This window comes from Hyaena hyaena, unplaced genomic scaffold (genome assembly GCF_003009895.1).
Source record: "Hyaena hyaena isolate Hyena2069 unplaced genomic scaffold, ASM300989v1 scaffold_142, whole genome shotgun sequence".
NCBI lineage: Eukaryota > Metazoa > Chordata > Mammalia > Carnivora > Hyaenidae > Hyaena > Hyaena hyaena.
The window spans coordinates 112,756-137,858 of record NW_024080774.1 but is presented as its reverse complement, the minus strand read 5'-3'; the positions used below and the strand labels follow the sequence as shown (position 1 = coordinate 137,858).

The 25,103-nt window shown below is 42.5% G+C and overlaps 1 protein-coding gene across 1 annotated transcript in view; it reads right to left on the bottom strand.

The window, feature by feature from the left end:
* The window catches only part of ANOS1 (anosmin 1), a 185,081-nt gene that overhangs the window by 135,327 nt on the left and 24,651 nt on the right, over positions 1–25,103 (bottom strand). Inside the window, exon 2 of the mRNA XM_039238559.1 lies at positions 13,069–13,116. Within this exon, the coding sequence (XP_039094490.1) occupies positions 13,069–13,116 (48 nt within the window). The remainder of the gene's footprint in view (positions 1–13,068; positions 13,117–25,103) is intronic.

The following is a 25,103-nucleotide window of genomic DNA, read 5'->3' as shown; positions in this document are numbered from 1 at the left end:
TTAACATGTCATTGCCAGGCCATGGCCAGCATACTTCCGTTAGCTCCAACGTGCGCTGCAAAAGTGCAAAATCCTAACAAAGATGTTTGTCTGAGTAAAAAGGTAATACAGTCTCTGTACAGACATACATCAAAGGTAAAGGGAGTACTTGACAAAGATCTTCCTTAGAAAAAAATTATTTTCTCTTTCCACCCAGAAAATAGAAGGCCTAACCTCAGTAGTGTATCTCAGATAGTATGGCCACAACCATTTAATTGAAAAAACAAATCCCCAGCTTAGCCATTACACACATACACACTTAAAATTACCCAAAGAACATCATGTTTTAAGCAATGAATCTGACAAGGGAGTTCTCTGACCCAAACTAGCAGCAACAGGAATATACCAAGGTAGCTGGATGTCATTATCTATAGGGCGATGGAAGTTCTTCTGAATCAAATAGGTAAAAGATATGAACTTTTGAGAAAGGAAAACTAGTTTGTGGTTATTAGCCTATACTTTTCCAGACAAGTTAGATAGCATGACTGTGTCCTTGTTCACTCAGCTAGTAAAACCAGAGTTGAAATCAAAACCTAGTCTAGGGGTACCTGGCTGGCTCAGTCAGTAGAGCACTTGACTCCTGAGTCCGGAGTTCGAGCCCCACGTTGGGTGTAGAGATTATTACTCAAGAAAATAAACTTAAAAAATAAATAAAGATAAAACCTAGATTTATTTTCTTATAATGATTGTTCTCTTAAAAACATAAAGAAATCATGTGCCCTAGGCAGTTTATGCACCAGCATAAATCAGATGTCTACGAGGAAATCCTGTGTGTGAATAGGCAAATACAACTAGACTTGACCTTCATGTCAAGGAGTACCGACCAGATAGAATCTAAATTACGAACATAGATAAGCAAATGCTGACCGGCTAAATCCCAGTGAGAGTTTTCACCCTTCGTGGAGAATATTTTGACAGGGACCTTCCTTGGGGAAGGTAGCACAACAGAGGACAATTATGTGTGTCATGCCCACAAATTTGCCCACCCAGCCACTGAAAGCCAATGTGGTCTTCTTTCTAAACCCTTCAGTCCCCAACCTTCAGCCCACATGGGTGCTCTCTGCCAGCGGCCAGATCAAACCCCAACATCTTCAAGCAACTGGAGCTCATCCGTGCTCTGTGTGCCTTCTGATGAATACATTACAACTTGAACACATCTGTCAGACCATAATCACCATGTAATGCATCCTGACTGAGATGTTTTTCATATGTTCAAACAGATTCCCTTGCTACAGCCAGCTTTCGGCAACCCTTCCTCAACTGCGACCTAAATAAGAGATTTCGCTGGCATCTCCTTTCATCGGACAGGAGGAGAAATTAATAGCCAGAAAGAAAGCAAGGGTGAGAATAAAGACTGACATGGAGGTGCTTTTCTCCTTCCACGGGTATTGGCTTTGAAGTTTACAGCAGGTGGAAGAGTCTTTCACACTCATAAAAATTGATGTGGACAATCAGAAACACATTGGGCCATTCACATGTCCCATGTTGGATTTAAATCTAAATAAGAACCTGTTCTTTTCCTTTCATATTGATTATGTTCTGGGCGCTCTTTCAGGCTAGTGTCTAGGCTAAAAAAAAAAAAAAGAAGAAGAAGAAGAAGAAAAGAAAAAAGAAAAAAGGAAAGAAACCTGGAATGTTCCAGCTACTGCAGGCTAATGATCACCCAAAAGCACGCTAATATGTTTGATAAAAGTTCCCAGCACGAGGGCAGAACACACTTACCATAAGAATGAATGACATGTGAGGAGAAGCAAATCAGCGACAGCAGTTCAGCCAGCCTTCAAAGCTGGAGGCGACAATTGGAACTGGGAGCGTGCATTCCAGGAGGCTGGGGCAGAGGGAAGGGGGCACAGATCTCTAATTGTTTCAACCATTAACTCCTCGACCCACCTGCATTCTCCCCCCTGGAAGCCTTCAGCCCTCCTCACACATCTCAGCACGCCTTCCTCACCATCTAAGAAATGAAGTTTTCACACTAGATGCTTAGCTACCCCATTTTGTCCGCTTCAGATTCTCTCACCATTCTCTCTTTTTTTTTCACCCAACTCTGCCTTTGCATCACAGAAGACATCCCTTTGCATGCTCCTGCAGGGTGACTCTGGACAGAGTACTGGAGAGTGATGTTTCCCAAACAGTCCTGACCCTAGTCCGCTGCTCATTTGCTTTTCATCTACATTTAGACCGTGAAGGTCAAGGACTCAGGTGTCCCTTAAAAGAGGCTTCATCGCTCGGTAAGCGCTCAGGACCAGGGCTCATCTTCGGGTACCTAAAATCATGCCATTTTCTGGCATGATGTGATAGGACCATAAGACAATTCAACACTCTTCACTGCCCACGCTAATATAATGTAGGTACAGACTGCTTTCTCAAAACAACACCAGTCCAACCTTCACGCACCTAACAATTTCTTCTCATATGTATTCATGCAAATTTTAATTTCACCACTGCTTTAAGGAAATGGTAGGATATTTCTCTCTCCTCTTCTCAGACTGTGATATCCTATTTACTTTCTCCTGAGAAATAATGTCATGATCTTTCCTGATGGAGAGAGCACTGGTACCACAATAAAGGAAATTCATCATACCACTTGGGAAGTTTTCTACAAGAAGCTATCTCTTCCAGGGCCACAAACGTACACTCCTTTGACAATCAGTGTCACTGGTGGCTTTGCCTATAAAATAGTTGGCAATTCCGAAGAGACATCAGTATGTAGAAAACTGATGCTCAATGTGCATCAACTTTGTCCTTGAAGTTGAATGTATAAAGTCAGGGAAAACTATATGAATATCAGTTCTACCATAGGCTTTAAATGTTTTCATCAACTATTTACTAGAGTTGCAAAGAAACAAAGGATGTTCAACTTTGGTCTTGGATTTTCAGACACAGTGGGCTTCCAAGTGCGTCTAAGTTTTCACTTTCCTCCTTAAGATATGTTTTCCTTCAGGTCCATGGATTCACAATCATTATCATGTAAATGATAGAAAGCAACTAACACAAAATAAAAACCTTCAACAGTCACATTCCATTGTGTTTCAGAGGTCTGACCCTTATCCAATAAATTTCACAGATGTCAAATGAAGCTGTCCAGATGTTCAGATGTTCCTCCGAGCAAAACCAATATTCCTCACCTCAAAATTTGGCTCTGAATAATCCTAGAAGATGACTCAGAATGTGGAGTTGGAGCCTTTGTAAGAACCGATCTCCCACGGTGATCAAAGGGGCCTGCCAAAGCACCAAGGCTGGACCCTAAATTAGTGCTTTTCAACACATCTCCTCCAAACCAAATGGGAAACAAGTCGAGTGAGTGAGTTATAACACCCGAAAGGAGGATGAGGCACCACACTCCCCACAGATAGGTGGGTTGTCTTTGAGAGTGCCATGCCTCCGTACAAGGTAACAGCACAACGTCGAAGGATTAATCTTTTATAAAGTGGATGTATGACGCTCATGCAAACATTAAATGAACACGTGTCATAGATTAGATTTAACCCATGAAATATTGCAATGACCAATAATAGGTTACATTTGGTTCAAAGGAAAAATCCAGAAAACACAAAATATAAATCTATTCACACGCAACAAGACTTTATTGGAACGGATTTACAAATAAATGCAAAATGGTCTATTCATAGGGGAGCATCAATTGCATTCCACTGCCCACAACCATTTGCATTTCCATGGACAAGAATCATCTGCATTATTATCAGCTTTCTACGGTTTGCAGACTAAGAAAATAGCTCAGAAACAATGAACAGTAGAGGTAACCTGGACACTCAATTCTGAGTCATATTTGTTTTGCACATTTTGAAGTCCTTCACAATTTCCCCTGGCTCTAATAATCCCACTCCAACAGTGGATTTTCCAAAATTGTGATTTCTTTGACGTTTTCTTACTATTGTCTATAACACTTCATTCAAAAACCCTCACACACAACCAACAATTTTCCACAAATGATGTTAGATGTTTTTCCACAAAAAAAACAAAATAAAAAACAAAAAAAAACTCCATTTCTGTCTGAGTTTGAATACATGGAGATACATCTTTGTATCGAGGGAATGATGCATTTGATCATTCTGTCGAAGTTTGGTTTTGCATTAAGTTAATGCGATGCCATAGAACAGACTGGCAAACTCTCACCAACAGCCTGGCACCTGTTTTTGTACAGCTGGTGAGCTAAGAATTGTTTTTACATTTCTAAATGGTTAGGAAAAAATAAAGTTTCATGTCATGTGAAAATTACATGAAATTCAAATTCCAGTGTCCCATAAATAAAGTTTTATTGGAACACAGCCACACTCATATGTTTATGCATTCTCTATCACTGATTTCATGCTACAACGGCAGGCTGATAGGTGCCAGAGACCTTACGAGCTACAGAGATGAAAATAGTTACTCTGATTTGCCAACCCCTGGCATAAAGTACTAGACACTAATTACAATGTGCATGTGCGGAGACTACACTTCCCCACACCAACAAGATAGTCGGACACTATCTACCTGGAGGTAGTGTCAGATCCCATAGTTAAAGACTCAGTCCTAGGGGCGCCTGGGTGGCTTAGTCGGTTAAGCGTCCGACTTTCGCTTAGGTCATGATCTCGCGGTTTGTGGGTTCGAGCCCCGCGTCAGGCTCTGTGCTGACAGCTCAGAACCTGGAGCTTATTTCAGAGCCTGTGTCTCCCTCTCTCTCTGACCCTCCCCTGCTCACGCTGTCTCTCTCTCTCCTAGAAATAAATAAAAATATATAAAAAATAAATAAAATAAAGTCTTTAAAAAAAAAAAAAAAAAAGACTCAGTCCTAAAAGGATGCTTTCCTCTCACCGCTTCAGCTTGTCATCTGTGCTTCTGACCACTGGCTGTCAGAGATTCCCACACATACCCCTCCTTGAATTCAAGTATTTTCCTGGAGTGGCTCACAGCACTCAAAGAAACTTGTTACTTACTCGATCATCAGCTTATTATATGGCGCGTAACTCAGAACAGACAGATGGAAGAGCCACACGGGGCGGCCGTGGGCAAACAGCAAGGAGCTTCCTGCCCTCCCCTGGGGCACCATTCTCCCAGCACACGGCCAGCCATGTTCACCAACCTGAAGCCCTCCAACACCCTCCGTTTGTGTTTTCATGGAGGCTTCGTTACAGAGGCACGATTGGTTAAGTCACTGGCCATTGAAGACTGAACTCCTGCCCTTCTCCCCTCACTGCAGGTGCAGGGGTGAAACTAGAAGTTCCAATCCTCTACCCACGGAGGTTGCCTTTGGCAGGATAGGTCTCCACTTCAGGATCAGATTCCTCAACTGCACTATGAAAGAATTACACTGGAAGATTCCGAAAGTCTTCTAGCTTCAGAATTCTTCTCTCCGTCCTCACTACAAAGAGGGATCCCAATGGTCTGTATCACACAGTTTCCCTCACCTCCACCCACCCATCTAACTCGTATCACAAACAGAAGCTGGGGTCTCATTCAAACACTTTTGTCTTCCGCACTCAAATATTTCCATCGAGGTGAGTCCCAAATGAGTTACGGGCTGTGAAAAACCTCAGGTGAGTGAGCAGAATCTGAAAGGGACACGCTCACTTATATGCTAACCAATTAATGGATAAGTTCAGGGAACCCCAGAGTGGTAGCAAGGGAGGAAACCTAGAATTGGAAAAGAATTTACAGGGTCATCAAAGAGCAAAGTAAGGATGAATCCTGAAAGTACACAAATGTGCCAGTGGGTGAGGGTAGGAGAAGGTGGGGAAGGTGGGTCATTACAATACTGGGGACCCTTAAGGGATCCTGTGCCAATAATTTAAAAGGACTGAAGTAAGAGTTTTAAAAAGGGGATTTGCTCAGGAAGCCAAAACAGTGAAAAGTAAGAGCAAAGAGCAAATGTGCTGTTGTATTATTTAATCACAAGAGCCTGGGACACAGGACATACTCAATGGCTATTTGTTGAAACTGAAATAATCAAATTCTATTAACAAGAGTTATGAACAAGTAAATGAAATGTAAAGGGAATCTTACAATAAAAACAGATGTGCATGGGGGTTTAGTTGGTTAAGTGTCCGACTTTGGCTCAGGTCATGATCTCGCAGTTGGCGAGTTCATTCCCTGCTTCTGGCTCTGTGCTGACAGCTCGGAGCTTGGAGCCTGCTTCAGATTCAGTGACTCCCTCTTTCTGCCCCTCCCTTGCTCACACTCTCTCTCTCTCTCTCTCTCAAAAATAAAATAAAAAAATAAGCATTAAAAATTTTTTAAATAAAATAAAACATTAAGTGAAAGGCCTGAACAAGCCATTCCATTGTGCTATATGGGGAAAAAATTAGGAAATTTACATTTTACTTGGTATAGAATCGTGTGTTATTTAAGAGACAGAGTTAATTAAAAGAAGTTCTTAAAATAATGTACATTGTCAAAATTGAACTTTTTATTAGGACATTTGATTAGGTTTTTATACAACCACAGTAATATTTCATTCCAAAAAGTATTTAGGACTACTTGGATTAAAACATTCAGATAAAAATGGGTTACAAAGATTTAGATAGAAGAGAAAAATGCCTTTCTCTTTTATGCAAGGCATCAGTTTACTGTCTTAATAGAAACAAATGATCTTGGGGTGCCTGGATAGCTCAGTCAGCTGAGCATTTGACTCTATTTTGGCTCAAATCATGATCTCATGGTTCATGACATTGAGCCCCACGTCAAGCTCTGAGCTGACACCACAGAGCCTGCTTAGGATTCTCTGTCTCCCTCTCTGTCTGCCCCTCATGGCCACACACACGCATGCGTGCTCTCTCAAAATCAATCAATCAATCAACATTTTAAAAAAGTATAGATGATAAAGGGGTGCCTATGTGACTTAGTTGGTTAAGTGTCTGACTCTTGATTTTGGCTCAGATCAAAGTTTCATGGTTCATGAGATGGAGCCCTGTATCAGGCTCTGCCTTGTGCAGAGCCTGCTTGGGATTCTTTCTCTCCCTCTCTGCCCCTCCCACGGTCATGAACGCACTTTCTCTCTCTCAAGATAAATAAACAGTAAAAAAAAAAAAAAAAAAAGAAGAAGAAGAAAGAAAGAAAGAAAGAGAAACAGATCTTAATATTTATTTACTAGGAGATGTGAAGTTCTAAAAGTAAGTTATTCTAAAAGGTATAATTTTTTGGTAGATTCAGTATATTTTAAAAGTTTGCCCCTTATCATCCTAAACTGACACTTAGTTCAGATGTCAATTTTGCAAAACAGTTTATTTTGGAGTGCCTGTGTTCCTTTGCACTATGTGTACTCTCAGTGTGAACAATCACTTTAATGGAGGAATTTCTAAGAAATCTATTTCTCGAGGTACTTGCGGAATGAACCTGAACTGGTGGAGTGGGCCATCTTCAGACAGGATCCTCTTGATTTCCCACTGGACAATGGAGATATAAGAGCAAGAAAGAGAAAACATTATTCTTTCCCTAGAGTTGGGCCACAGTGTTTCCAGGAAGTCACACATTTCATAATAGCTATAAAAGTGGTTTGGGGAAAACCGAAAGCACCAGGAGAATCAACTTCTACAAGGGGCAAAAGATCTTTCATAATTTTTGTAAGGTTCTATGATACTTGAAATGTGTGGAGTATACGACAGGAAAACTAATGGCTTCTGATTCCATCAAAACTCAGTTCAAATCCCATCTCTGGTACTTGCTACTACTTAGTAGCCAAGTGACATTATACAAATTTCACCCAAACTCCCTAAGCATCTGTGAAATACAGATGCTCATGCCAATTACAAAATCAAGATCGGGTTCACTGATACAGGTCCGTCTTCACAGAAAAACCACAACAACAACAACAAAAGTAAACAACAACAACAAAAAACCAGTGACTTAAGTAACATAGAAAGTTTTCTGTCTTTCATGTGTAAATAATTTGAGAAGTCCAAGACTTATAATGGGGGCCCCATGGCATCAAAGACCCAGATGCCCTCTATCTTTCTTATTGGTTATTCTTGAACTGGCCTACATTGTCAAAAGAAACTCATGGACCAAGACAGCTGCCAGAGCCCCTACCATCAGTCTGCATCCTAAGCAGTAGAGGACAGAAAAAAGGAAGAGCCACCAAGTGCATTTTCTTGCTAAATTAGTTTCCTTTAGAGAGGCATCTGTCCTTCACAATCATTCCAATTGCACCGAAGAGGCTAGAAATAAACAAGCAGCAAAGAGGCTTTGGGAAATGTAGATGCTTAATTCTAGGTAGTAATGTGCCTGGGTGAAGAAGTAGGTTTGGGTTAGTAGAGGAGAAACTGCATTAGGAGGTCAAGAGCAATCCACCTGCCTACATTAGAGAGTGTGCCATGAGAATTACAGCTCCTGTGCAGAACAAGGCCCTGATGGGTCTCCACACATACCACATGCCACGTAAATCCTACACTTGTTTTCTGTCCTATAAGATTATGCTGAGAAGAGAGCTGTGTTCGTAATTTCTTTTATAATTGCCAAAATGCACAGAGCAGGGTTCTGAGCCTCGGCGTTACTGACACTTAGAGCAGATAACTCTTGCCGTCCAGGGCTGTCCTGTGCACTGTGCGCTGTTTTTCAGCATCCCTAACCTCCACCCACCAGACGCCTGTGGCTCTCCATCACCAGCTGTGACAACGAAAACTGTCTCCAGCCATTGCCAAATGTCCCCTTGGGAGCAAAATCGCCCCAGGCTGAGAACCACTACCTAAACCTACACTGGACATGAGTCACTACTCTGTATTATCTAGGAGTTGAATGGTAAGAAAGAGCCTTGAGTTCATAGTGCTGAGGTCATTATGGAGAAGAGAGTACAGGACAAAGGTGTAGATTTTCCAAATGGACAAAAATCAATCTTGTGAACTGCACATATGCAAAATTGATTATGTATTACTTTCTTCCTAAATGTAATGCAGTAAAGATGTTCTTTGAGGGAAGACCAAATGTAATGTACAGGTTTCATTCATTCATTCCTTCATCACAAATATTTGTTGAGCAACTAGTATGTCAAACTAGCATATCTTCACTGTGTAGAAGATACCACAGTGAACAAAGAAGACAGAGTGGATGCTGGCAAAGAGCTTACTTTCTGGTGAAGGAGAGACTCCATGGTGTCACGTTTGGGTGTAAATGAAGCATGTAAATGGTGGGGATGATCTGGGGGGGCAAGGCTGAGATGTGAATGAGGGGTGGGGGTGAATGGGGTGTCTCTCTGTGGGGGGAGAAGAGCAACCTCGAAGGGTTGTAGAGTAGGAGGAGATGAAGCTGGAAAGAGCTGGAGAACCAGGGCCAACATTTTGGTCTGAGCAAGATGGAGAGAGAGCAGAAGGTGTAAGGTAACAGACCGCAGCATGATTCAGCGTGTATAATTACAGGGTCTTTCCAGCAGCCCTGTGGAGACTACACGGAGCCAGCAGAGGAAGGTGGAGACACAAGAGAAAGCTCATGGATTGGTCCAGGCAAGAGATGGCGGCACATGGACCATGGACAGGGGTGGGGGCAGTTAGATGGGAGGAAGAGCTCATATTTGCAAATGGTAACCAGCAATGATGAGCATGTGTGGTTTCTGTAACACATTATGTAAAGCTTATCTTTTAAAATATATTTAGAAAATTCTATCATCATTACTTCCGGGTGTTATTTCTTACTCTTCGGTCCCAATATTTGTTCAAAATGGGTTTTGAAGTTGTTCATCTCTGGTAGCACGAGGCAACATTCCAAACTTTGGCACACCTCTACCCCTTTGGTGAGTGATTCCAGGACTGTTACCAAATACGCATGTGCCTGAATTTTCCCATTTGTAAAATGGACTATCACTCACCCTTTACCTCATTAACCTAAGGATTAAGAGGAAAAGACTACGTAGGTTCCACAAATCTCAAATGAAACCAACTGTAATTATCTGCAAATGTATCCAATGGTGATAATACCCAAAGGAGATAGACCGTGATTAATATGTAAGATTCATTCCCAAAGATTCAGACTAAAGATAACCCTTAAACTTCTGTCAGCTTTGTACTATATTCCAAAGTTGCTGGTGGGGTTGGCTATGACTTATTAATGCATTCTTGCTTTTAGGCAAAAAGGAATTGATTTCTTTGCTTGTGAAATGCAGTCTCTCGTGTCAGCCTTGATCATTCGATAACAAGATATGGTTCAACCATGTGCAGTCCCAGCAGGGCGGAGGGTCTTTAATTAGGATACTTAAAAAAAACAGTTGAAATGAAACTTTTCTGTTCAAATTTCTTTTAAGTGTATAAAAAGAATTACTTTTTTAAATGTTTTTTTAAAAATTTATTTCTGAGAGAGACAGAGGGAGAGACTGCATGAGCAGGGAAAGTTAGAGAGAGAGGGAGACACAGAATCTGAAGCAGGCTCCAGGCTCTGAGCTGTCAGTACAGAGCCCGACGCGGGGCTTGAACCCATGAACGGTGAGATCATGACCTGAGCCGAACTCGGACACTTAACCCACTAAGCCACCCAGGCGCTCTAAGAATTACTTTTTTAATGGAATAAGGAGAAAAGGGGTTGCTTATGAGAAATAATTCTGATAATTCGTGTAATACTCAACTAATAGAAAACTGGACAAAATCAGTACCTAGGAAATTTCGTCAGCCTCACGACATCAACTCTCCCTCTTTCTCTCTCTCTCTGTTTATATATACGTATACTTCCCTGCAGTGGTGACATAAACAAATTGCCCAACATTCCAACTAAAGAACTACTGATATAATAGATACCAGAAAATGTCTTCTCAGAACAAATGTTTATGTTATTACATAAAAAGAGGAAAAGTGCCCAAATCAAACATTTCATTTCTGCCCAACATGTAGCAAGTTGGAGCTAAGCAAAGCTTATTTTCACCAGATTACTTCACATTCACCTAAGAATTCTGTTCTTATTTTAAATAATATTCACATGTATTATATGACATAATGCGTGCATGGATGTTGGAAGTTATCATTTTAATAAAGTTCTTGGCTTGAGAATATTATCTACAATCATTTACTATGAGACAGTGTGTTTGAAAGACCTCTCAAAATAATCATGTTCCTCATAAATATGCTATTTTCAGTACGATGTATGGCTCAGACAAAATTTTACTTATAAAGTAAAGGACTGTTTCAATTTTCGGTCTAACAGTAATGTTCGTAAAATAAATCTCATCAAACACTATTATGATTCCCAAAGTTGCCAATACTTTTAGCCAGTGGTAAACTTTATTCATTTATATACTACATATTACAAACACATATATTTTTTTAATTTGCGATATTTTGGGGTTGAGAGGTAAAATGTATGCTATTAAATGTATGAATGACAGCTTTAGAGTGTGTGTGTGCAGGAAGGAATACTCAAAAATAGAAAACACACTTTTGAATTTGAAAAATCAAATTAACCAGCAATTCTAAAAGCTCGGCAGCCAATTCCAATCTGCGTGTGGATATCAGGTCAGGGGTTGTGGGGACAGTTTACCCCAGACGTTCTCCAACGTTCCCACATCAGCTGAGAGTCCTAAAATTTAACTCAGTTCTGACACTATGTACCTGATGTCTGACGGAATCAGATTGCACAGGTTAAGAGCTCAGTCCCAGGAGGCTGCTCCCCACCCCCTCCGCCATGCCCCACCCCCATTTCAATGCCAATCGGCAAGTCCCCTCATCACCTGTGCTTCCCACTGACCTGCTGTATATAGGAGGGTCCAATTGACCCTCTCTCGTTGGCTTCCATTCATTTGCTCTGGCAGCTCACCAGAACACGTGAGAATCAACTTACTAGACCAGTTTACATGTGTTTATTATAAACGGATATTAACTCAGGAACAGGCAGATGGAAGAGATACCCAAAGCCAGCCACAGGGAAATGGCGAGGACATTCCAGGTACATCAGCTCTCCCCAAACCCACATCTGTACATGCTTACCAATCTGGAAGCTCTCTGAACCCCCTCTTTTCTTGTTTCTGTTTTGTTTTGAAATGAAGGCCTCATAACCTAAGCACAATGATTATTAAATCATTCACAGCTGATGACTGATTCAACCTCCAGCCCTCTCCCCCTATCCTGAAAATCAGGGGGTGGGGCTGAAAGTTGCAACCTTCTACTTAGAGTGGGTTCCCCAAGCAATGAGCCCCCATCCTCAGACTTGTTCCAAAAGTCATCTCGTTCACATAAACCCCACCGTGGTGGTCAGGGGTGGTTATGATAACAAGGGGTTGACACTCATTCACCTCCTTGGTTCTGAAGGGATTCTAGAAACTGAGGTCAAGAGACCAAATATAACAAAAGATGTTCCCATGGCTCTTACTGCTCAGAAAAAATTCCAAGGTTTGGGGAGCTGTGAGACAAGAATCAAGGAGGAAGATCAAATATATGGAAATTATTTTTTGGTCATCTGAAACACCGACTATACATTTCTTATAAATCACAGCATTGACAATTCCTGCAAATCAAACTACATACAGAATAACGTTAAGTGTAAGTAGGATGCAAAAAACCTTCTAGTTCCAACCAGAAGATGTTTTCCTCTTAAAATTTGCCTGCATTAAAAAAAAATCACAGGGGCGCCTGGGTGGCTCAGTCGGTTAAGGGTCCGACTTTCGCTTAGGTCATGATCTCGCGGTTCGTGGGTTCGAGCCCCGCGTCGGGCTCTGTGCTGGCTGCCAGCTCAGAGCCTGGAGCCTGTTTCAGTCTGTGACCCTCTCTCTCTGACCCTGCCCTGCTCACACTGTCTCTCTCTCTCTCTCCTAGAAATAAATAAAACATTAAAAAAAAATCACAGAAAAATAAGACGGCATACAGAAGAATCAATATATGTATCTTGATTGAATTGAATTTGCACATGATGAAATGTCACAGGCTAATATGCATACATTGTACCCATGTCAGTTTTCTGCTTCTGATATTGTTCCACAAATATGCAAAGTGTAAGTATTGGTGGAGAATGGGATGAAGAGTACACATACGTTCTCTGCAGCCCTTGCCACTTCCTGTGACTCTATAATTATTCCAAAATTAAAGGTTTTTAAAAACACTGATACAGTCATGGGGGACATACCTTAGAACATTGCTTGTGATTCTGGCACCAGACCAGGGAACCATTGTTCTGCAAAAAGAAAAAGAAATATTGGCTCATTAAATAATTTTCTAACAGATAGCTACATAGTGTGAATTTCATTTTTCAATATTGTCATTAACAAAAGACCCATTTTCGCCCTCCTGACGTTCTCTCTTCCCAAAATAGAAAATGTGTTTCTAATGTAAGTCCAGTTTTGGCCTTGACCCCATGATAGAAACAAAGACCTATAAATTAATCAGGATTTCAAGCTGCCTAAAAGAAAAAGTGTCTGAGCCACGTCTCCTGCTGGCTGCCTGGGAGTCGGATCTCACTAAAAAGCCGCCTTTTCTTGTCACTGTATCACTGTGGACAGGGGATTTACTATCTATGAATCCCACTTCACCCATCTGTAAAACATAACCATATCTCACAAGTGAGGTCACTGGCATAAGGAAATGAAATAATACCCATACACCACTTAGCACGGCCTGATATTCACTGGGTATGGAACAAAGATCAGGACTATGGTGTACTGTCTCTAACAGTCTCTTACTCCACATGACTGACATCTCAGTCATGACTTCTCCTTTGGCTGGGATAGGTTATGTGAGAGTGTGTTAGGCCGGGGTAGTTGGCAGAGGTAGTAAAAGCCATCACCCCATAATTTAGATGCCGTGACTTCCACTTCTTTGAAGTTCACAGTTGGGTATGACACAAAGTAGTCCATTTCCTCTGTCCGAATCTCTAAACTTTGAATTTGACAACACCATATTCTATTCATAGAAGATTAGTATTACATTTGTTGTCAGTTCAGAGAAAAGAAAGTCAATATATCTTTAAAAATCCTTTTATAACAAGTTCATGGAGATATAATTCACATGCAGAAAGTATACTCTTTTAAGGTGTACACACCAGTGGTTTGAATGAAAAAGTATATTCCAAATACTAAAAGGTATATTCACAAGGCTGTGCAAGCATCACCACTATTTTTGGAACATTTTCACCAACCCAGAAAGAAACGTGTATCCATTAGCAGTTACTCCACCATTTCCCTCCCTCTAGCCCCTGGCGACCACTCATCTACTTTCCTTTTCTACGGATTGACTGATTCTGGAAATCGCATGCAAATGGAATTATATAATACGTGGCCTTTTGTGTCTGGATTCTTTCACTGGGCATCATGTTTCCTGTTTTGCTAAACAGACAGTATTCTTGCCGTCTATATGTCACAAAAACCAATACTTCACTCCTTTTTATTGTCTAATCCCATTGTATGGATATACCACGTTTTTCTCTTACGCTCCCAATAATCTGTCTTAATATAGCCTAGGCCCCACAGTGTATGTTCACAATATAGGATTTTGCACTGAGTCAATCTCATTCGTATAGGATCAGAAAGTTTCCTCCACTAGGCTCTGATCATCAGGCTAAACGGCCTCAGCTCCATGTTAAAGCTTTAGCTATTAAATCTACCATATGGCCCTAACTCTCCTCTGCAGCCTTACACCCCCTAAATCCTGACACGTACCTACAATTTCAGCTAACCTGAGGTCAATTTACCCATCTCCCTACTGGCCTCCACACAGCCTCAATGGGCCCTCATCTCTGTGTCTCAATCTTCATTGGCCAGACAGGCAGGACTAAAGCTAGGGAAGAATGTGAACAGCCCAAGATGAGGGTAAGTATGATTTTTGGCAGGGTTTAATCAGAGAAATAATTAGATTGGGTATAGGCCAACACTGGACAAATAGTGGCCATGGTTTAATTATGGGAATAAAGTGTTAGTAGAAACGGTGCAAGAAAGAAGGCATTATGTGCTGATCGAGATTCATCAAAGGGGCCGTTGGCTTGGTGACAAACTAAAAGTTCGCGGGGGGGTCAGGCAGACTCAGGTACGGTCATACACAAACAGAGTGACAGCTGCAAAAAGCAGGGGCCTGACATTGAGAAGCGTCTGACAGCAGTGTCCAGGGCTGTTCTGGAGAGCTTCCCAGGTGAGGACCATCTCAACACCTTGCCGGGGAAGGGCCTCTCCTCCTGGCCCTGTGCAGAGTTGGCTCCTGCTGGGACTTTCAAGGACCGCACCTGTCAGAGCACATCCTGGCCCCAAAGTCAGTTCTCTATGGTCCTTGTCCAGTGATGGAGGCTAGTGGGGTACCTTCTAAAGGGACTCAGGTCTGAAATGAGTGCACTCTGGTCTCAGAGACTGGGCCAAGGCCAGTTTCTGAACTAACACAACTGGTTTACCAGGGTCACAGTCTGAAGACCTTCCCCCTTCTTGCATCAGGTCAGAAGGTCCTGTTCCTTGTGCTGGGAACCTTGACATGACCCAGCTTCTACCTCAGTCCCTCCTAAGTCTTTCTTTTCCTGGACAGATGGGGAGGCCCTCTGGAGGATATAAGGGTGCCTTCACTGATTCTGCATGGGCAGCGCTGCTCTTAAGCCAAGTACCTCATCGTCTCTTCTCTTAGGAGATATGTGTTTAAGTCAGGTCCCCACACTAGCAAGTGGACCAGCTCCTGGTTCTCACAGAGATGGCTTCCATCCAAGGTCACGTGACAGGCACGGGGCTGCAAAGTCAGCATGGCAATTGCTGCCCGCCTCACAGTATTGGCTGACAAAGTATCACCAATGGGGCAATATGCCCTTGACGTGATTATTATCAATGAACATTACTATTATTCCAATGACCACATCTACATAGCAGGCACTTGCTTTGGCGTTTGCCATATTCAGCCCCCACAGGCATCCCACGTAAATGACATAAACTTCATTTACCCAATCTTAAAGTTAAGAAACTGGGATTCAAAGAAGCCAAGTAAAATATCCACAGTCATGAAGCAAATGGTTAAACATAGTTGTGACACCACAATGAGTAAAGGTTCAACTAAACAACGGGTGACTTTTATGGTGGGTTTGAAGGAAATCTCCAGATTCAGAATCTTGGAAGGATGGGAATGAATTGGTTGGGATGGTCCTGAGTATCATACATTCTAGAAGCAGCAGATCACATTGAGGGGTTGAAGCAGAGAATAGGAAGGGTGGTTGGATAAATAGATAGAAAGAAGATTACAGTGGATTTGGACTTATTGCTGGAAATAAAATTGGTTATGCAATAATTGTTGGAGGGTTAAAAAAAAGAAGTAGAGGAATGGACAAGTCATGTACCTGTAACACCTTGACTAGCTTCCTTTTGTTTCCTTTGACTGTAGATAAAATGCCAAACCTCAACAACAAAAGACCAAACATCCAGCTAAGACTGCCTCCAGCTGCCCAGCAAATGCATCCTGCCCTGCCCGGCACCACGCAGAAACCCAACACTCCCCATGGCACTGGCTCAGACACCTGTCAGAAGGACAGAGAAACCAATAGTCACAGAGCCTATCTGCTAAGCTGTTTACATTTAAGGGGGAATTAACATCAGTGCATTTCCTCAACGAAGGCATTTTCATTTTAAGCAAAATTTCCCACTCATCCTAAAATGAAAAGCTGCCATTATACAGAAATATTTGGGGTAAGAGCAAAATCAATCATGAAAGATCATTTTGGTTGTAATAGGTTTTTTGTTACTGAAGACAGTATGTCCTAGAATTTGAGAAGATTAAAAACATAATCCACGTCAAGTATTTAGCAAAACATTTGGCACGGAGTTAGAGGTCAGGGGAAAAAAGTCCATTATGATTGACGTTACTTTGTTTGCCATTATTATTGTTTTCGGGAGTGGGGGAGTAATCCTGTACTCAAAGTCTCCCAGTTCCTCTGTATAACCCAATCCAGTCTTACTAGTGAGGCTCAGAAGAGGCAGCTGGCCATGTTTTTCTCCTTGGATGGTAACAATCTTGCCACATTTCTCAATGTGATGAGTGGTCAACGGTATTCTTTTTGGTTTAATTTCCTTCGGCCATGTGTATTTCCCTTAGAGTGAACAGTCTGTGCATTTTACCATTTCTCTTCTGAATATTTAACCATATCCACGGTAGCACCTATGAGTGCCAATTAGATTGAATAATCACTTGTCTAGGATAGGTGTTGTAAAAAATTTCCAGTGATCATTTGCCTTTTGACTTTATTCATGTTTTCTCCACGCAGAAATTTTCTATACACACACACACACACACACACACACATCTATGTGTCTCTACATTTCCTTTTTGGGTTTTAGGTTTCCTGTTTTTCTTAAAACAATCCCCCCCACGTCAAGGTTTTGCAGCTGTTCTGTGCTTTTGCGTCTATCAATCACCATTTGCCATTCTGTTTATCTCTACAAAGGACGTCTAAAAACCTGCCTAATGGCATCAAGGATATTGGTAAACCCCTGATTTAACTCCAGCTACTGTGTTTCAGCCAGGTGCACATACACCACCATCCACCGATGTTGCTTACCTGTGCTGCTCTTTGAGCAGGAGAGCAATGGAAAAATACAAGAATCCAATACTTTTCAACATCCCGCCCCAGGGGAAGTTCTTAGTCAGATTACAATAGCCTTCACCAGGTAAGCCACTTGACAACAAAAATAAAATACAGTATTTGCGATCAAGTCTTGTTCTGGCTTAAAGCCAGCAAAGATAAAGAGTCAAAGTACATCAGACAAGAAAGGCGTTTGCCTGTTGAATCATTATTGTAACCTCCAGGTAGGATCAGACAGCGGGACTTTGGTAATTATATAAAGATTACATCCTGTATTTTATTGGTTTAACTAGATCAAACATGAATGCTAGTCAATCCAACTTTCAAAGAGTTTATATAAGTTCACTCAACTGCACCCAGACATGATTTCAATGACATTTTCAAAGTCTCTTCTAGCCTTTTGATTTTTTTTTTCTTAAAGAAAAATAAGCCTTCAAAAGCTTCAGGTAAAGAAAACTTCACTCCCTCAAAGACAACCCACAAGGATAAAGATAAATGAAAACTAGCTATCGAGATATAACCATTTGAAAAAAGAAAGGAGAATGAAAACAGGTCCTGCATATTTTCGTTAACATAACCAGGTGTAGGTGTGGAGCGAGGACTAATCAACTTTGTAGTTTCAGAAACACGGCACTAAACCATTGTCTGATGGCAGTATGTAATATTTGAAAGCATCCCAGAAAACCCACTGTGGACCAAACATTTACCATCAACCCTATGAAACTGTGACTTTCAGTTAACAATTTTGTTCTCATGTTAAACCTAAGTTTTGGGGGGCACCTGGGTGGCTCAGTCAGTTAAGTGTCTGACTTCCGCTCAGGTCATGATCTCACGGTTCATGGGTTCGAGCCCCGCACTGTGCTCTGTACTGACAGCAGCCAGCCCTACGCGGGGCTCAAACCCATGAACCGTGAGATCATGACATGAACCAAAGCCTGTCGCTCAATCGAATGAATCACCCAGGCGCCCCTCACTGTGAGTTTTTTTTTTAAATGAAGGCATTGAGGGGCGCCTGGCTGGCTCAGCTGGAAGAGCCTGTGACTGTTAATCTCAGGGTTGTGAGTTCAAGCCCCACATTGAGTGTAGAGATTACTTACATAAACAAAATTTGAAAAAATAAAAAATAAATAAAATGAAGGCATAGATTAAAATTTAGGAATTCATCTTAAACCAGAATATTTTCCTATTAATTTGAACCATGGAATTATATATTTGATTTCATTTGCTATTTGAAGGATGTGCTTTTCTATCATTAATATATTTGGAACTTTCCCAGGTATTCCACAGCAGCTAAAAGATAATCTAAGAGAAGGACATGGGGATGAGGCATATCTGTGGCTTGAAATATTTATTTTTATTTTTATTTTGAGAGCACAAGCATGGGAAGAGCAGAGAGAAGGAGACACAGAATCCCAAGCAGGCTCCACACCACCAGCACAGAGCCCAACACGGGGCTCAAACTCACAAACTGTGAGGTTATGACTTGAGCCAAGATCAAGACTCCGACGTTTAACCAACTGAGCCACTCAGGTGCCCCAAAATATATATAATTTTTGATGACTCTTTTGCTAGTGATCATCTCAATTGCTGCATCACATACATTTCTTTCAAAATATTTCTGAGGACACTTCAGGTGCCCCAAAATATATATTTTTTTGATTAATCTTTTGCTAGTGATCATCTCAATTGCTGCATCACATACATTTCTATCAAAATATTTCTGAGGACACTTCAACATATATCACTGGTTGAAAGACGCTAATCTACAAAGGCCCCATGTTGTATGGTTCCAACTATTTAACATTCCCAAAATGGAAAAACTAAGGAGACAGTAGAAAGATCACCAGCAGGCAGGGTGGAGGTGGGGTGACACTAATAGATGGAACACAGGATTTTTAAGGTAGTGAAACTACTGTGATGTCATGGTGGTGGATGCATGTCATTACACGTTTGTCAAAGCCCATAGGATATGAGCCACCAGGAGTGAACCCTAACATAAACCATGGATTTGGGGGAATAATGATGTGTCATTGCAGGTTCTCTGATGTAACAAACAGACCACAAGTGAGGGATGCTCCTCATAGGAGGGACTATCGCTTTGTGGGGGGTCACAAAGTCTATAGAGCTCTGTACATCCTATTCAGTTTTGCTGTGAACCTAAAACTACTCTAAAAATAAATAAAATCTACTCAGGGCGCCTGGGTGGCTCAGTCAGTTAAGCGTCTGACTTGGCTCAGGTCATGATCTCATGGTTCGTGGGTTTGAGCCCCACACAGGGCTCCTTGCTCAGAGTGTGGAGCCTGCTCGCTCGCTCGCTCTCTCTTTCTCCCTCTGGCTTGTGTTCTCTTTCTCTCTCAAAATAAATAAACTTAAATCTACTTCAAAGGAGAGGGAAAAAAAGAAAGCCTTGTATTTATACTTGTTTGTAAGTAGGATCTCTTTCAAATGTTATGGATTACCCTCAGTAAATAAATGGCCTTTCATCCCCTAGTCCCTCTCAAAGAATTCTCTCTGGATTCTAGAGATATGTCACGTTGAGCTGAATTCCACAGAACAACATTTGGCCATACTCTCGCTCCTCTCTCCAAACGCCCAGCCCTTCCCTGTGCCCAGCACTGGAATGCATGCCTGGCCACACTGTCTTGGTGTCAGCTCTTCACGCCCTGCAGCTTGCTTGGGAGTGAGAACCTTCCCGTGCCTCTACCAAGCCACCCCATGCATCCTTCGGCTCACTGCAAATGCTACCTCTTCCAGGAAGCCTTCCCTGAGCACCTACACCCTGGCTATCACAGATCCCCTCTTACACACGCTCATGTGAGCTCCCCGCACTTCTCTTCCACAGCACTCTATTGTGGTGGACACACAGAAATGTACTCATATTGTTTCTACTTAATGACCATCTGCCTGAGAACACGTTAGAGACACCGTCTGTATCTCTTCCTTACTGTTGGTTCCCTCACCACCTTAACAAATATTATTGATTAAATAAGTAAAGGAAAGGAATAGGGAGTCATCCAAAAATTTACATGTTAATCAGCAGGTCCTGAGTAGCTAAAAAGGATGAAATAAGTAGACTGAGCTGACCAAATTTTTCAGGGGATTCATTAATTTCTTTCCTATAGAGTTCCAGACATTCATCACAGCATATCAGAAACAGAATAAAAACTTGCATTCAGAATCAAATATAAATTATTTAAGACATAATTGTGCTAATTATGTTGTTACAGATGCACATAATTAAAGTTATCTAAAGAAAATTTATAGAACAGCAAGTGCCAGACTACGCCATATGGGAAAACATTACATTTTTATTAACATTTTACTATGAATTTTGACAAGAAAGGTTCCAAAGGATTCTACGTGTAGGAGAGTATCAGATCCAGACAGAATCTTTCCTCATTAGTGTCTCTATGAGAATGGTAAGAGCCACCACAGGATCAGAAGGACCGGCTTTTCTTAGGACATTTCAAGCAACAGTCTACCCACTTTAATCTCCTCGGTGAGAATACGCTACTTACTGATGCATTCTTGCCTCAGCTAGGATTTCAGAGACGCATTCTCTAAGCCATATTTGGTATTACAATTTCTATTTTCCAGAGACACCTCCAGTAAGATGAGCCATCTCCCCGGAATCACATAAACCTTTGGAAGATTTCAAGACGGAATAAATGACTTAGGCTGAAATAAATTCAGCCGTTAGGAGGTTTAGAGGGAGTATTAAAGGTAATAACTAAAATTTAGTAAATGCCTCATTTTACAAAGCAAGGGAAGCATGAGAATAGAGTCCCTGCTATAAATTGAACCCCGAAAGCATTGTTGATGGGAGGCCTGAGCAATAAAGAACGGTCTCCATAAATGTCACTCTCCTTCCCTCCTCCTCATCCGTCACTCTGAAGTGGTTGCTTCGCAGGCCAATTGTGCGTGAGTTCTTCCAATTCCAGGAACCTCTCACCAATCGCCGTATCGACTCGTCTAGAAGGTAAGCACAGGCCCGTGCACTAGAGTGGTGAGTCCAGACGGGGACACCTGTCGGGTTCACTATGTAGGAGCATCTGCTCGCTTCCCCCAAGGTGGGCACTGTGGTCAGCCACACCTGCCTCTGCTCCCGAGTCTTTCTTCAAAGCTTTCCTGACTTTAAGAATTACTTTGTGTCGGAGCGATGCTGAGAAAGATTGGGAAAAGGAGAAAAGAAGGAGCCGTAGGGGAGGAAGTGGACACAACAGGGAGGAAAGAGAAAGAATCCAAAAAGTCTGGGGCAAATGGTATATTGAGTCTCTGGGCATAAACATGAGATGTAAAGACTCCTTTGTATATAAAATAAGATAAATATAAAAGCAGAAGTTGTTTGGGGCATGAAAAGGCACAGGCAAGTCTGCACTGTTTAAGACCGTTGCACAAAATCCCTGCATGGGGGGGCACCTGGGTGGCTTAGTCGGTTAAGCGTCCGACTTTTGCTTAGGTCATGATCTCGCGGTTCGTGGGTTCGAGCCCCGCGTCGGGCTCTGTGCTGACTGCCAGCTCAGAGCCTGGAGCCAATTTCAGAGTCTGTATCTCCCTCTCTCTCTGACCCTCCCCTGCTCACACTGTCTCTCTCTCTCTCTCCTAGAAATAAATTTAAAAAAATATATATGAAAAAAAAATCCCTGCATGGGACCTCCATCGGCTCAGCGGGCTGGGTGTCAGTGGTCCCTTCAGCAGGTGTCGGAGTGGGGACGTGGCAGTGTCTGAACCTTTGATGCTATGTTTGGTTACACTGCTTCGGCTCAGTCTCCACGGCAACCACCAGTAGTGTCCAGCCGGGGATGTGGGGTCCCCACTAACATTGGACTATCCCAGCTATACTGGCTGTAACCCACGGGAACTCGAGACAGAGCACAGAAAGACTGGCGGAAACGAAAGGGATGATGAGTTCTAGAAACAAGATGAAGGCCTAGGATCCCCTTTGTTGGATGTGGACCATGTGCCTTCGACAACGTGAGGCAAAGCTATGAGACACTGTGCTGCTTTGCAACGCACAGCCAGGCTGTCCCTGAAGCCAGTGCCCATCTTTCCCGGCATGGGTAGGACGCCATGGATCTTGCCCTGGTAGCAGCCGTGACACGGCAGACAACATTTCATGCACGTGAACTTGGTCCCAGCTGTGCTTACTGTCACCAATTAAACTGAGTTCTGGACATTGTTGGATTTATACGTGTTGGGTTTAACTGCCATTTAAAATGAGATGAATATAAGTAGACAATGATTTGGCATCGAAAGGCAAGATTGTGGCCTACACGGAAATGCACAGAATGAAGGTGTGTAGCAAGGACCCGTGACCACAAGATTGCACTGTCCTGTTTTCTTGCACCTAGTAACAAATACCTTCCAGGAGTTCAACAGGAAGACACAGAAGAAGCTGTACAACATGAATACTGATACGTGAACAAACGGAGTCACGATCTTGTACAAAAAATGCAAACGAGCACAGAAGAAGTTACCAAACCTCCTGGAATAGATCAAAGGACCACAAAGCAACAAGATATTAGTGTGACCCAATGAGGCTTCTTTTAAGAAAGACCATCACTGAGCCTGAGTCATGATTTTATTACAATTTTTCTTGCTTGGGGTTGCATAAAAATGGATGTTCCATCCGTGGCTTCTGAGCTGCATGCAAATCTCATATAAACCTATGCTGGTCTCTACAAACTCCTTTTCTTCTCCACACTGACACGTCTTCAGTACTTGCTGTGCAGTCTGCCCGTGCCTTCCCTAATCTATACTCGGGAAATGATCAGTGAAGGACTTCTGAAATTGATCAGTACGTTACAGACAGTAGCCTGTGAGTCTAAGCAGGGAGGTGTTATCAGTGGCTAGATGGAGGTCAGCACAGGACACAGAAAGATATGCTCAGTGTGAGTCTCGATGGCCTCCAGCATGGAAAACATACAGACCTTCATTCACATAAGGGGCACCTGGGTGGCTCAGTCAGTTAAGCGTCCAGCTTCGGCTCAGGTCATGATCTCATGGTTCGTGGGTTCCAGCCCCGCGTCGGGCTCTGTACTGACGGCTCAGAGCCTGGAGCCTGTTTTTGGATTCTGTGTCTCCCTCTCTCTCTGACCCTCCCCTGCTCACACTGTCTCTATCTCTCTCTCAAAAAAAAAAAGAACTTCATTCACATGAAGTGGCGTGCAACAGGGTTCTTGGGCTGTTTGTTTTTTCTCCGTGAAATCGCAACTGAAGTGATTTTCCAAAAGAAGTGAGTTGAGGGAAGAGGGCTCGAAAGACATTCATGGACATTTGGATTCGTTGCTGAAGGAGCATCATGGTAAACGCTAGGCCAACAGACTGTCCGAACGATGAGGGATTATGGAATGAAGGTCTGGTGATGAAAGATACAGAACAGGTGTAGAAAGAGCCCGCGTCGGGCTCTGTGCTGACTGCCAGCTCAGAGCCTGGAGCCTGTTTCAGTCTGTGACTCCCTCTCTCTCTGACCCTCCCCTGCTCACGCTGTCTCTCTCTCTCTCTCCTAGAAATAAATAAAACATTTAAAAAAAAAAAAAAAGCAAATAAAAGCATGAAAATGGAAAGCGTGTTTGCTCAGGGAGGAAGAGTGTAGTTTAAAAAGTGTAAGGTAGAAAAGAGTTCTAGAGGATAGGTCCAACGTGTGCCAATGCTTGGAATGGTTTCAACCCCAAAGGGAGAATTTTGTCACACAAAACAGTAATTGTCTGCCGCGAATCCTGTCATGCACCACACCCCCACAGCTGAAATGAACATTCCTACTCGGAGTGTCGAGTGCTGACAGTTCATAGCTAAGCCCCGCCCCCCCTTCCTCTCCCAGAAATTGGACCTGGCTGGAGAGAGGTTACCTAACCCAGGGCCACACTCCTTCCGGCAGAGGCCCACACTGAGTGACTGGTTGATGCTTCGCCACAAAGGACCAACCTCCTTGTCCCATTCACAGTGATGTCCCAAGTATCACAAGCTCCAGATGATACTCTGGTATCCACTTGAGGCTGTGGTCACAGATGCCTGACAGCCCAACTGCTGCCCTATGCTGTGTGCCTCACTCCCCCCGAGGTGGTGAACACCACCCAGTACAGTTCAGAGCTCAGATCTCGAGAGCTGAGAATATGCTTCAGTCACTTTCCCATATACGTGCAGAGGGAGACCATGAGTTTCCTCCAATTGACAGGCTTTTCAAAAAAGCCAAGCAGCTATGAGGCATATTTCTTGAAAAAGGGGAGGGGATTGAAGAACTTCACCATGTGGTGGGAGAACATGAGAGCCACACAGAAGGGAGCCCTTCCAGTGCGAAAGAGAAAGGTAGACCCACGCGAAACATCTGGTGAGCTGGAGAACATTCTAGCCCAAAAAGAGATCTCATGAAGTTCCCCACAAACTCTCAGGGGGCCAGCCTCTCTGAGGATCCACGACAACTTCACTTCACGTGGATACATTTTTTTCCTAAAACTTACAGAACTGTGTCCTCTAGAAGGTATTCAGCGAAGAAAGACACAGTATTGTTTAAATATGTTTCAACTTGTTATTGGTCGATATTTTTCATTTGTGTGTTTAAAAGCAACTTTGTTACGAGGCTGTGGCCCAAACAATTGAAAGGAATGACTAAAATTTTTTTTTTAAAAAAA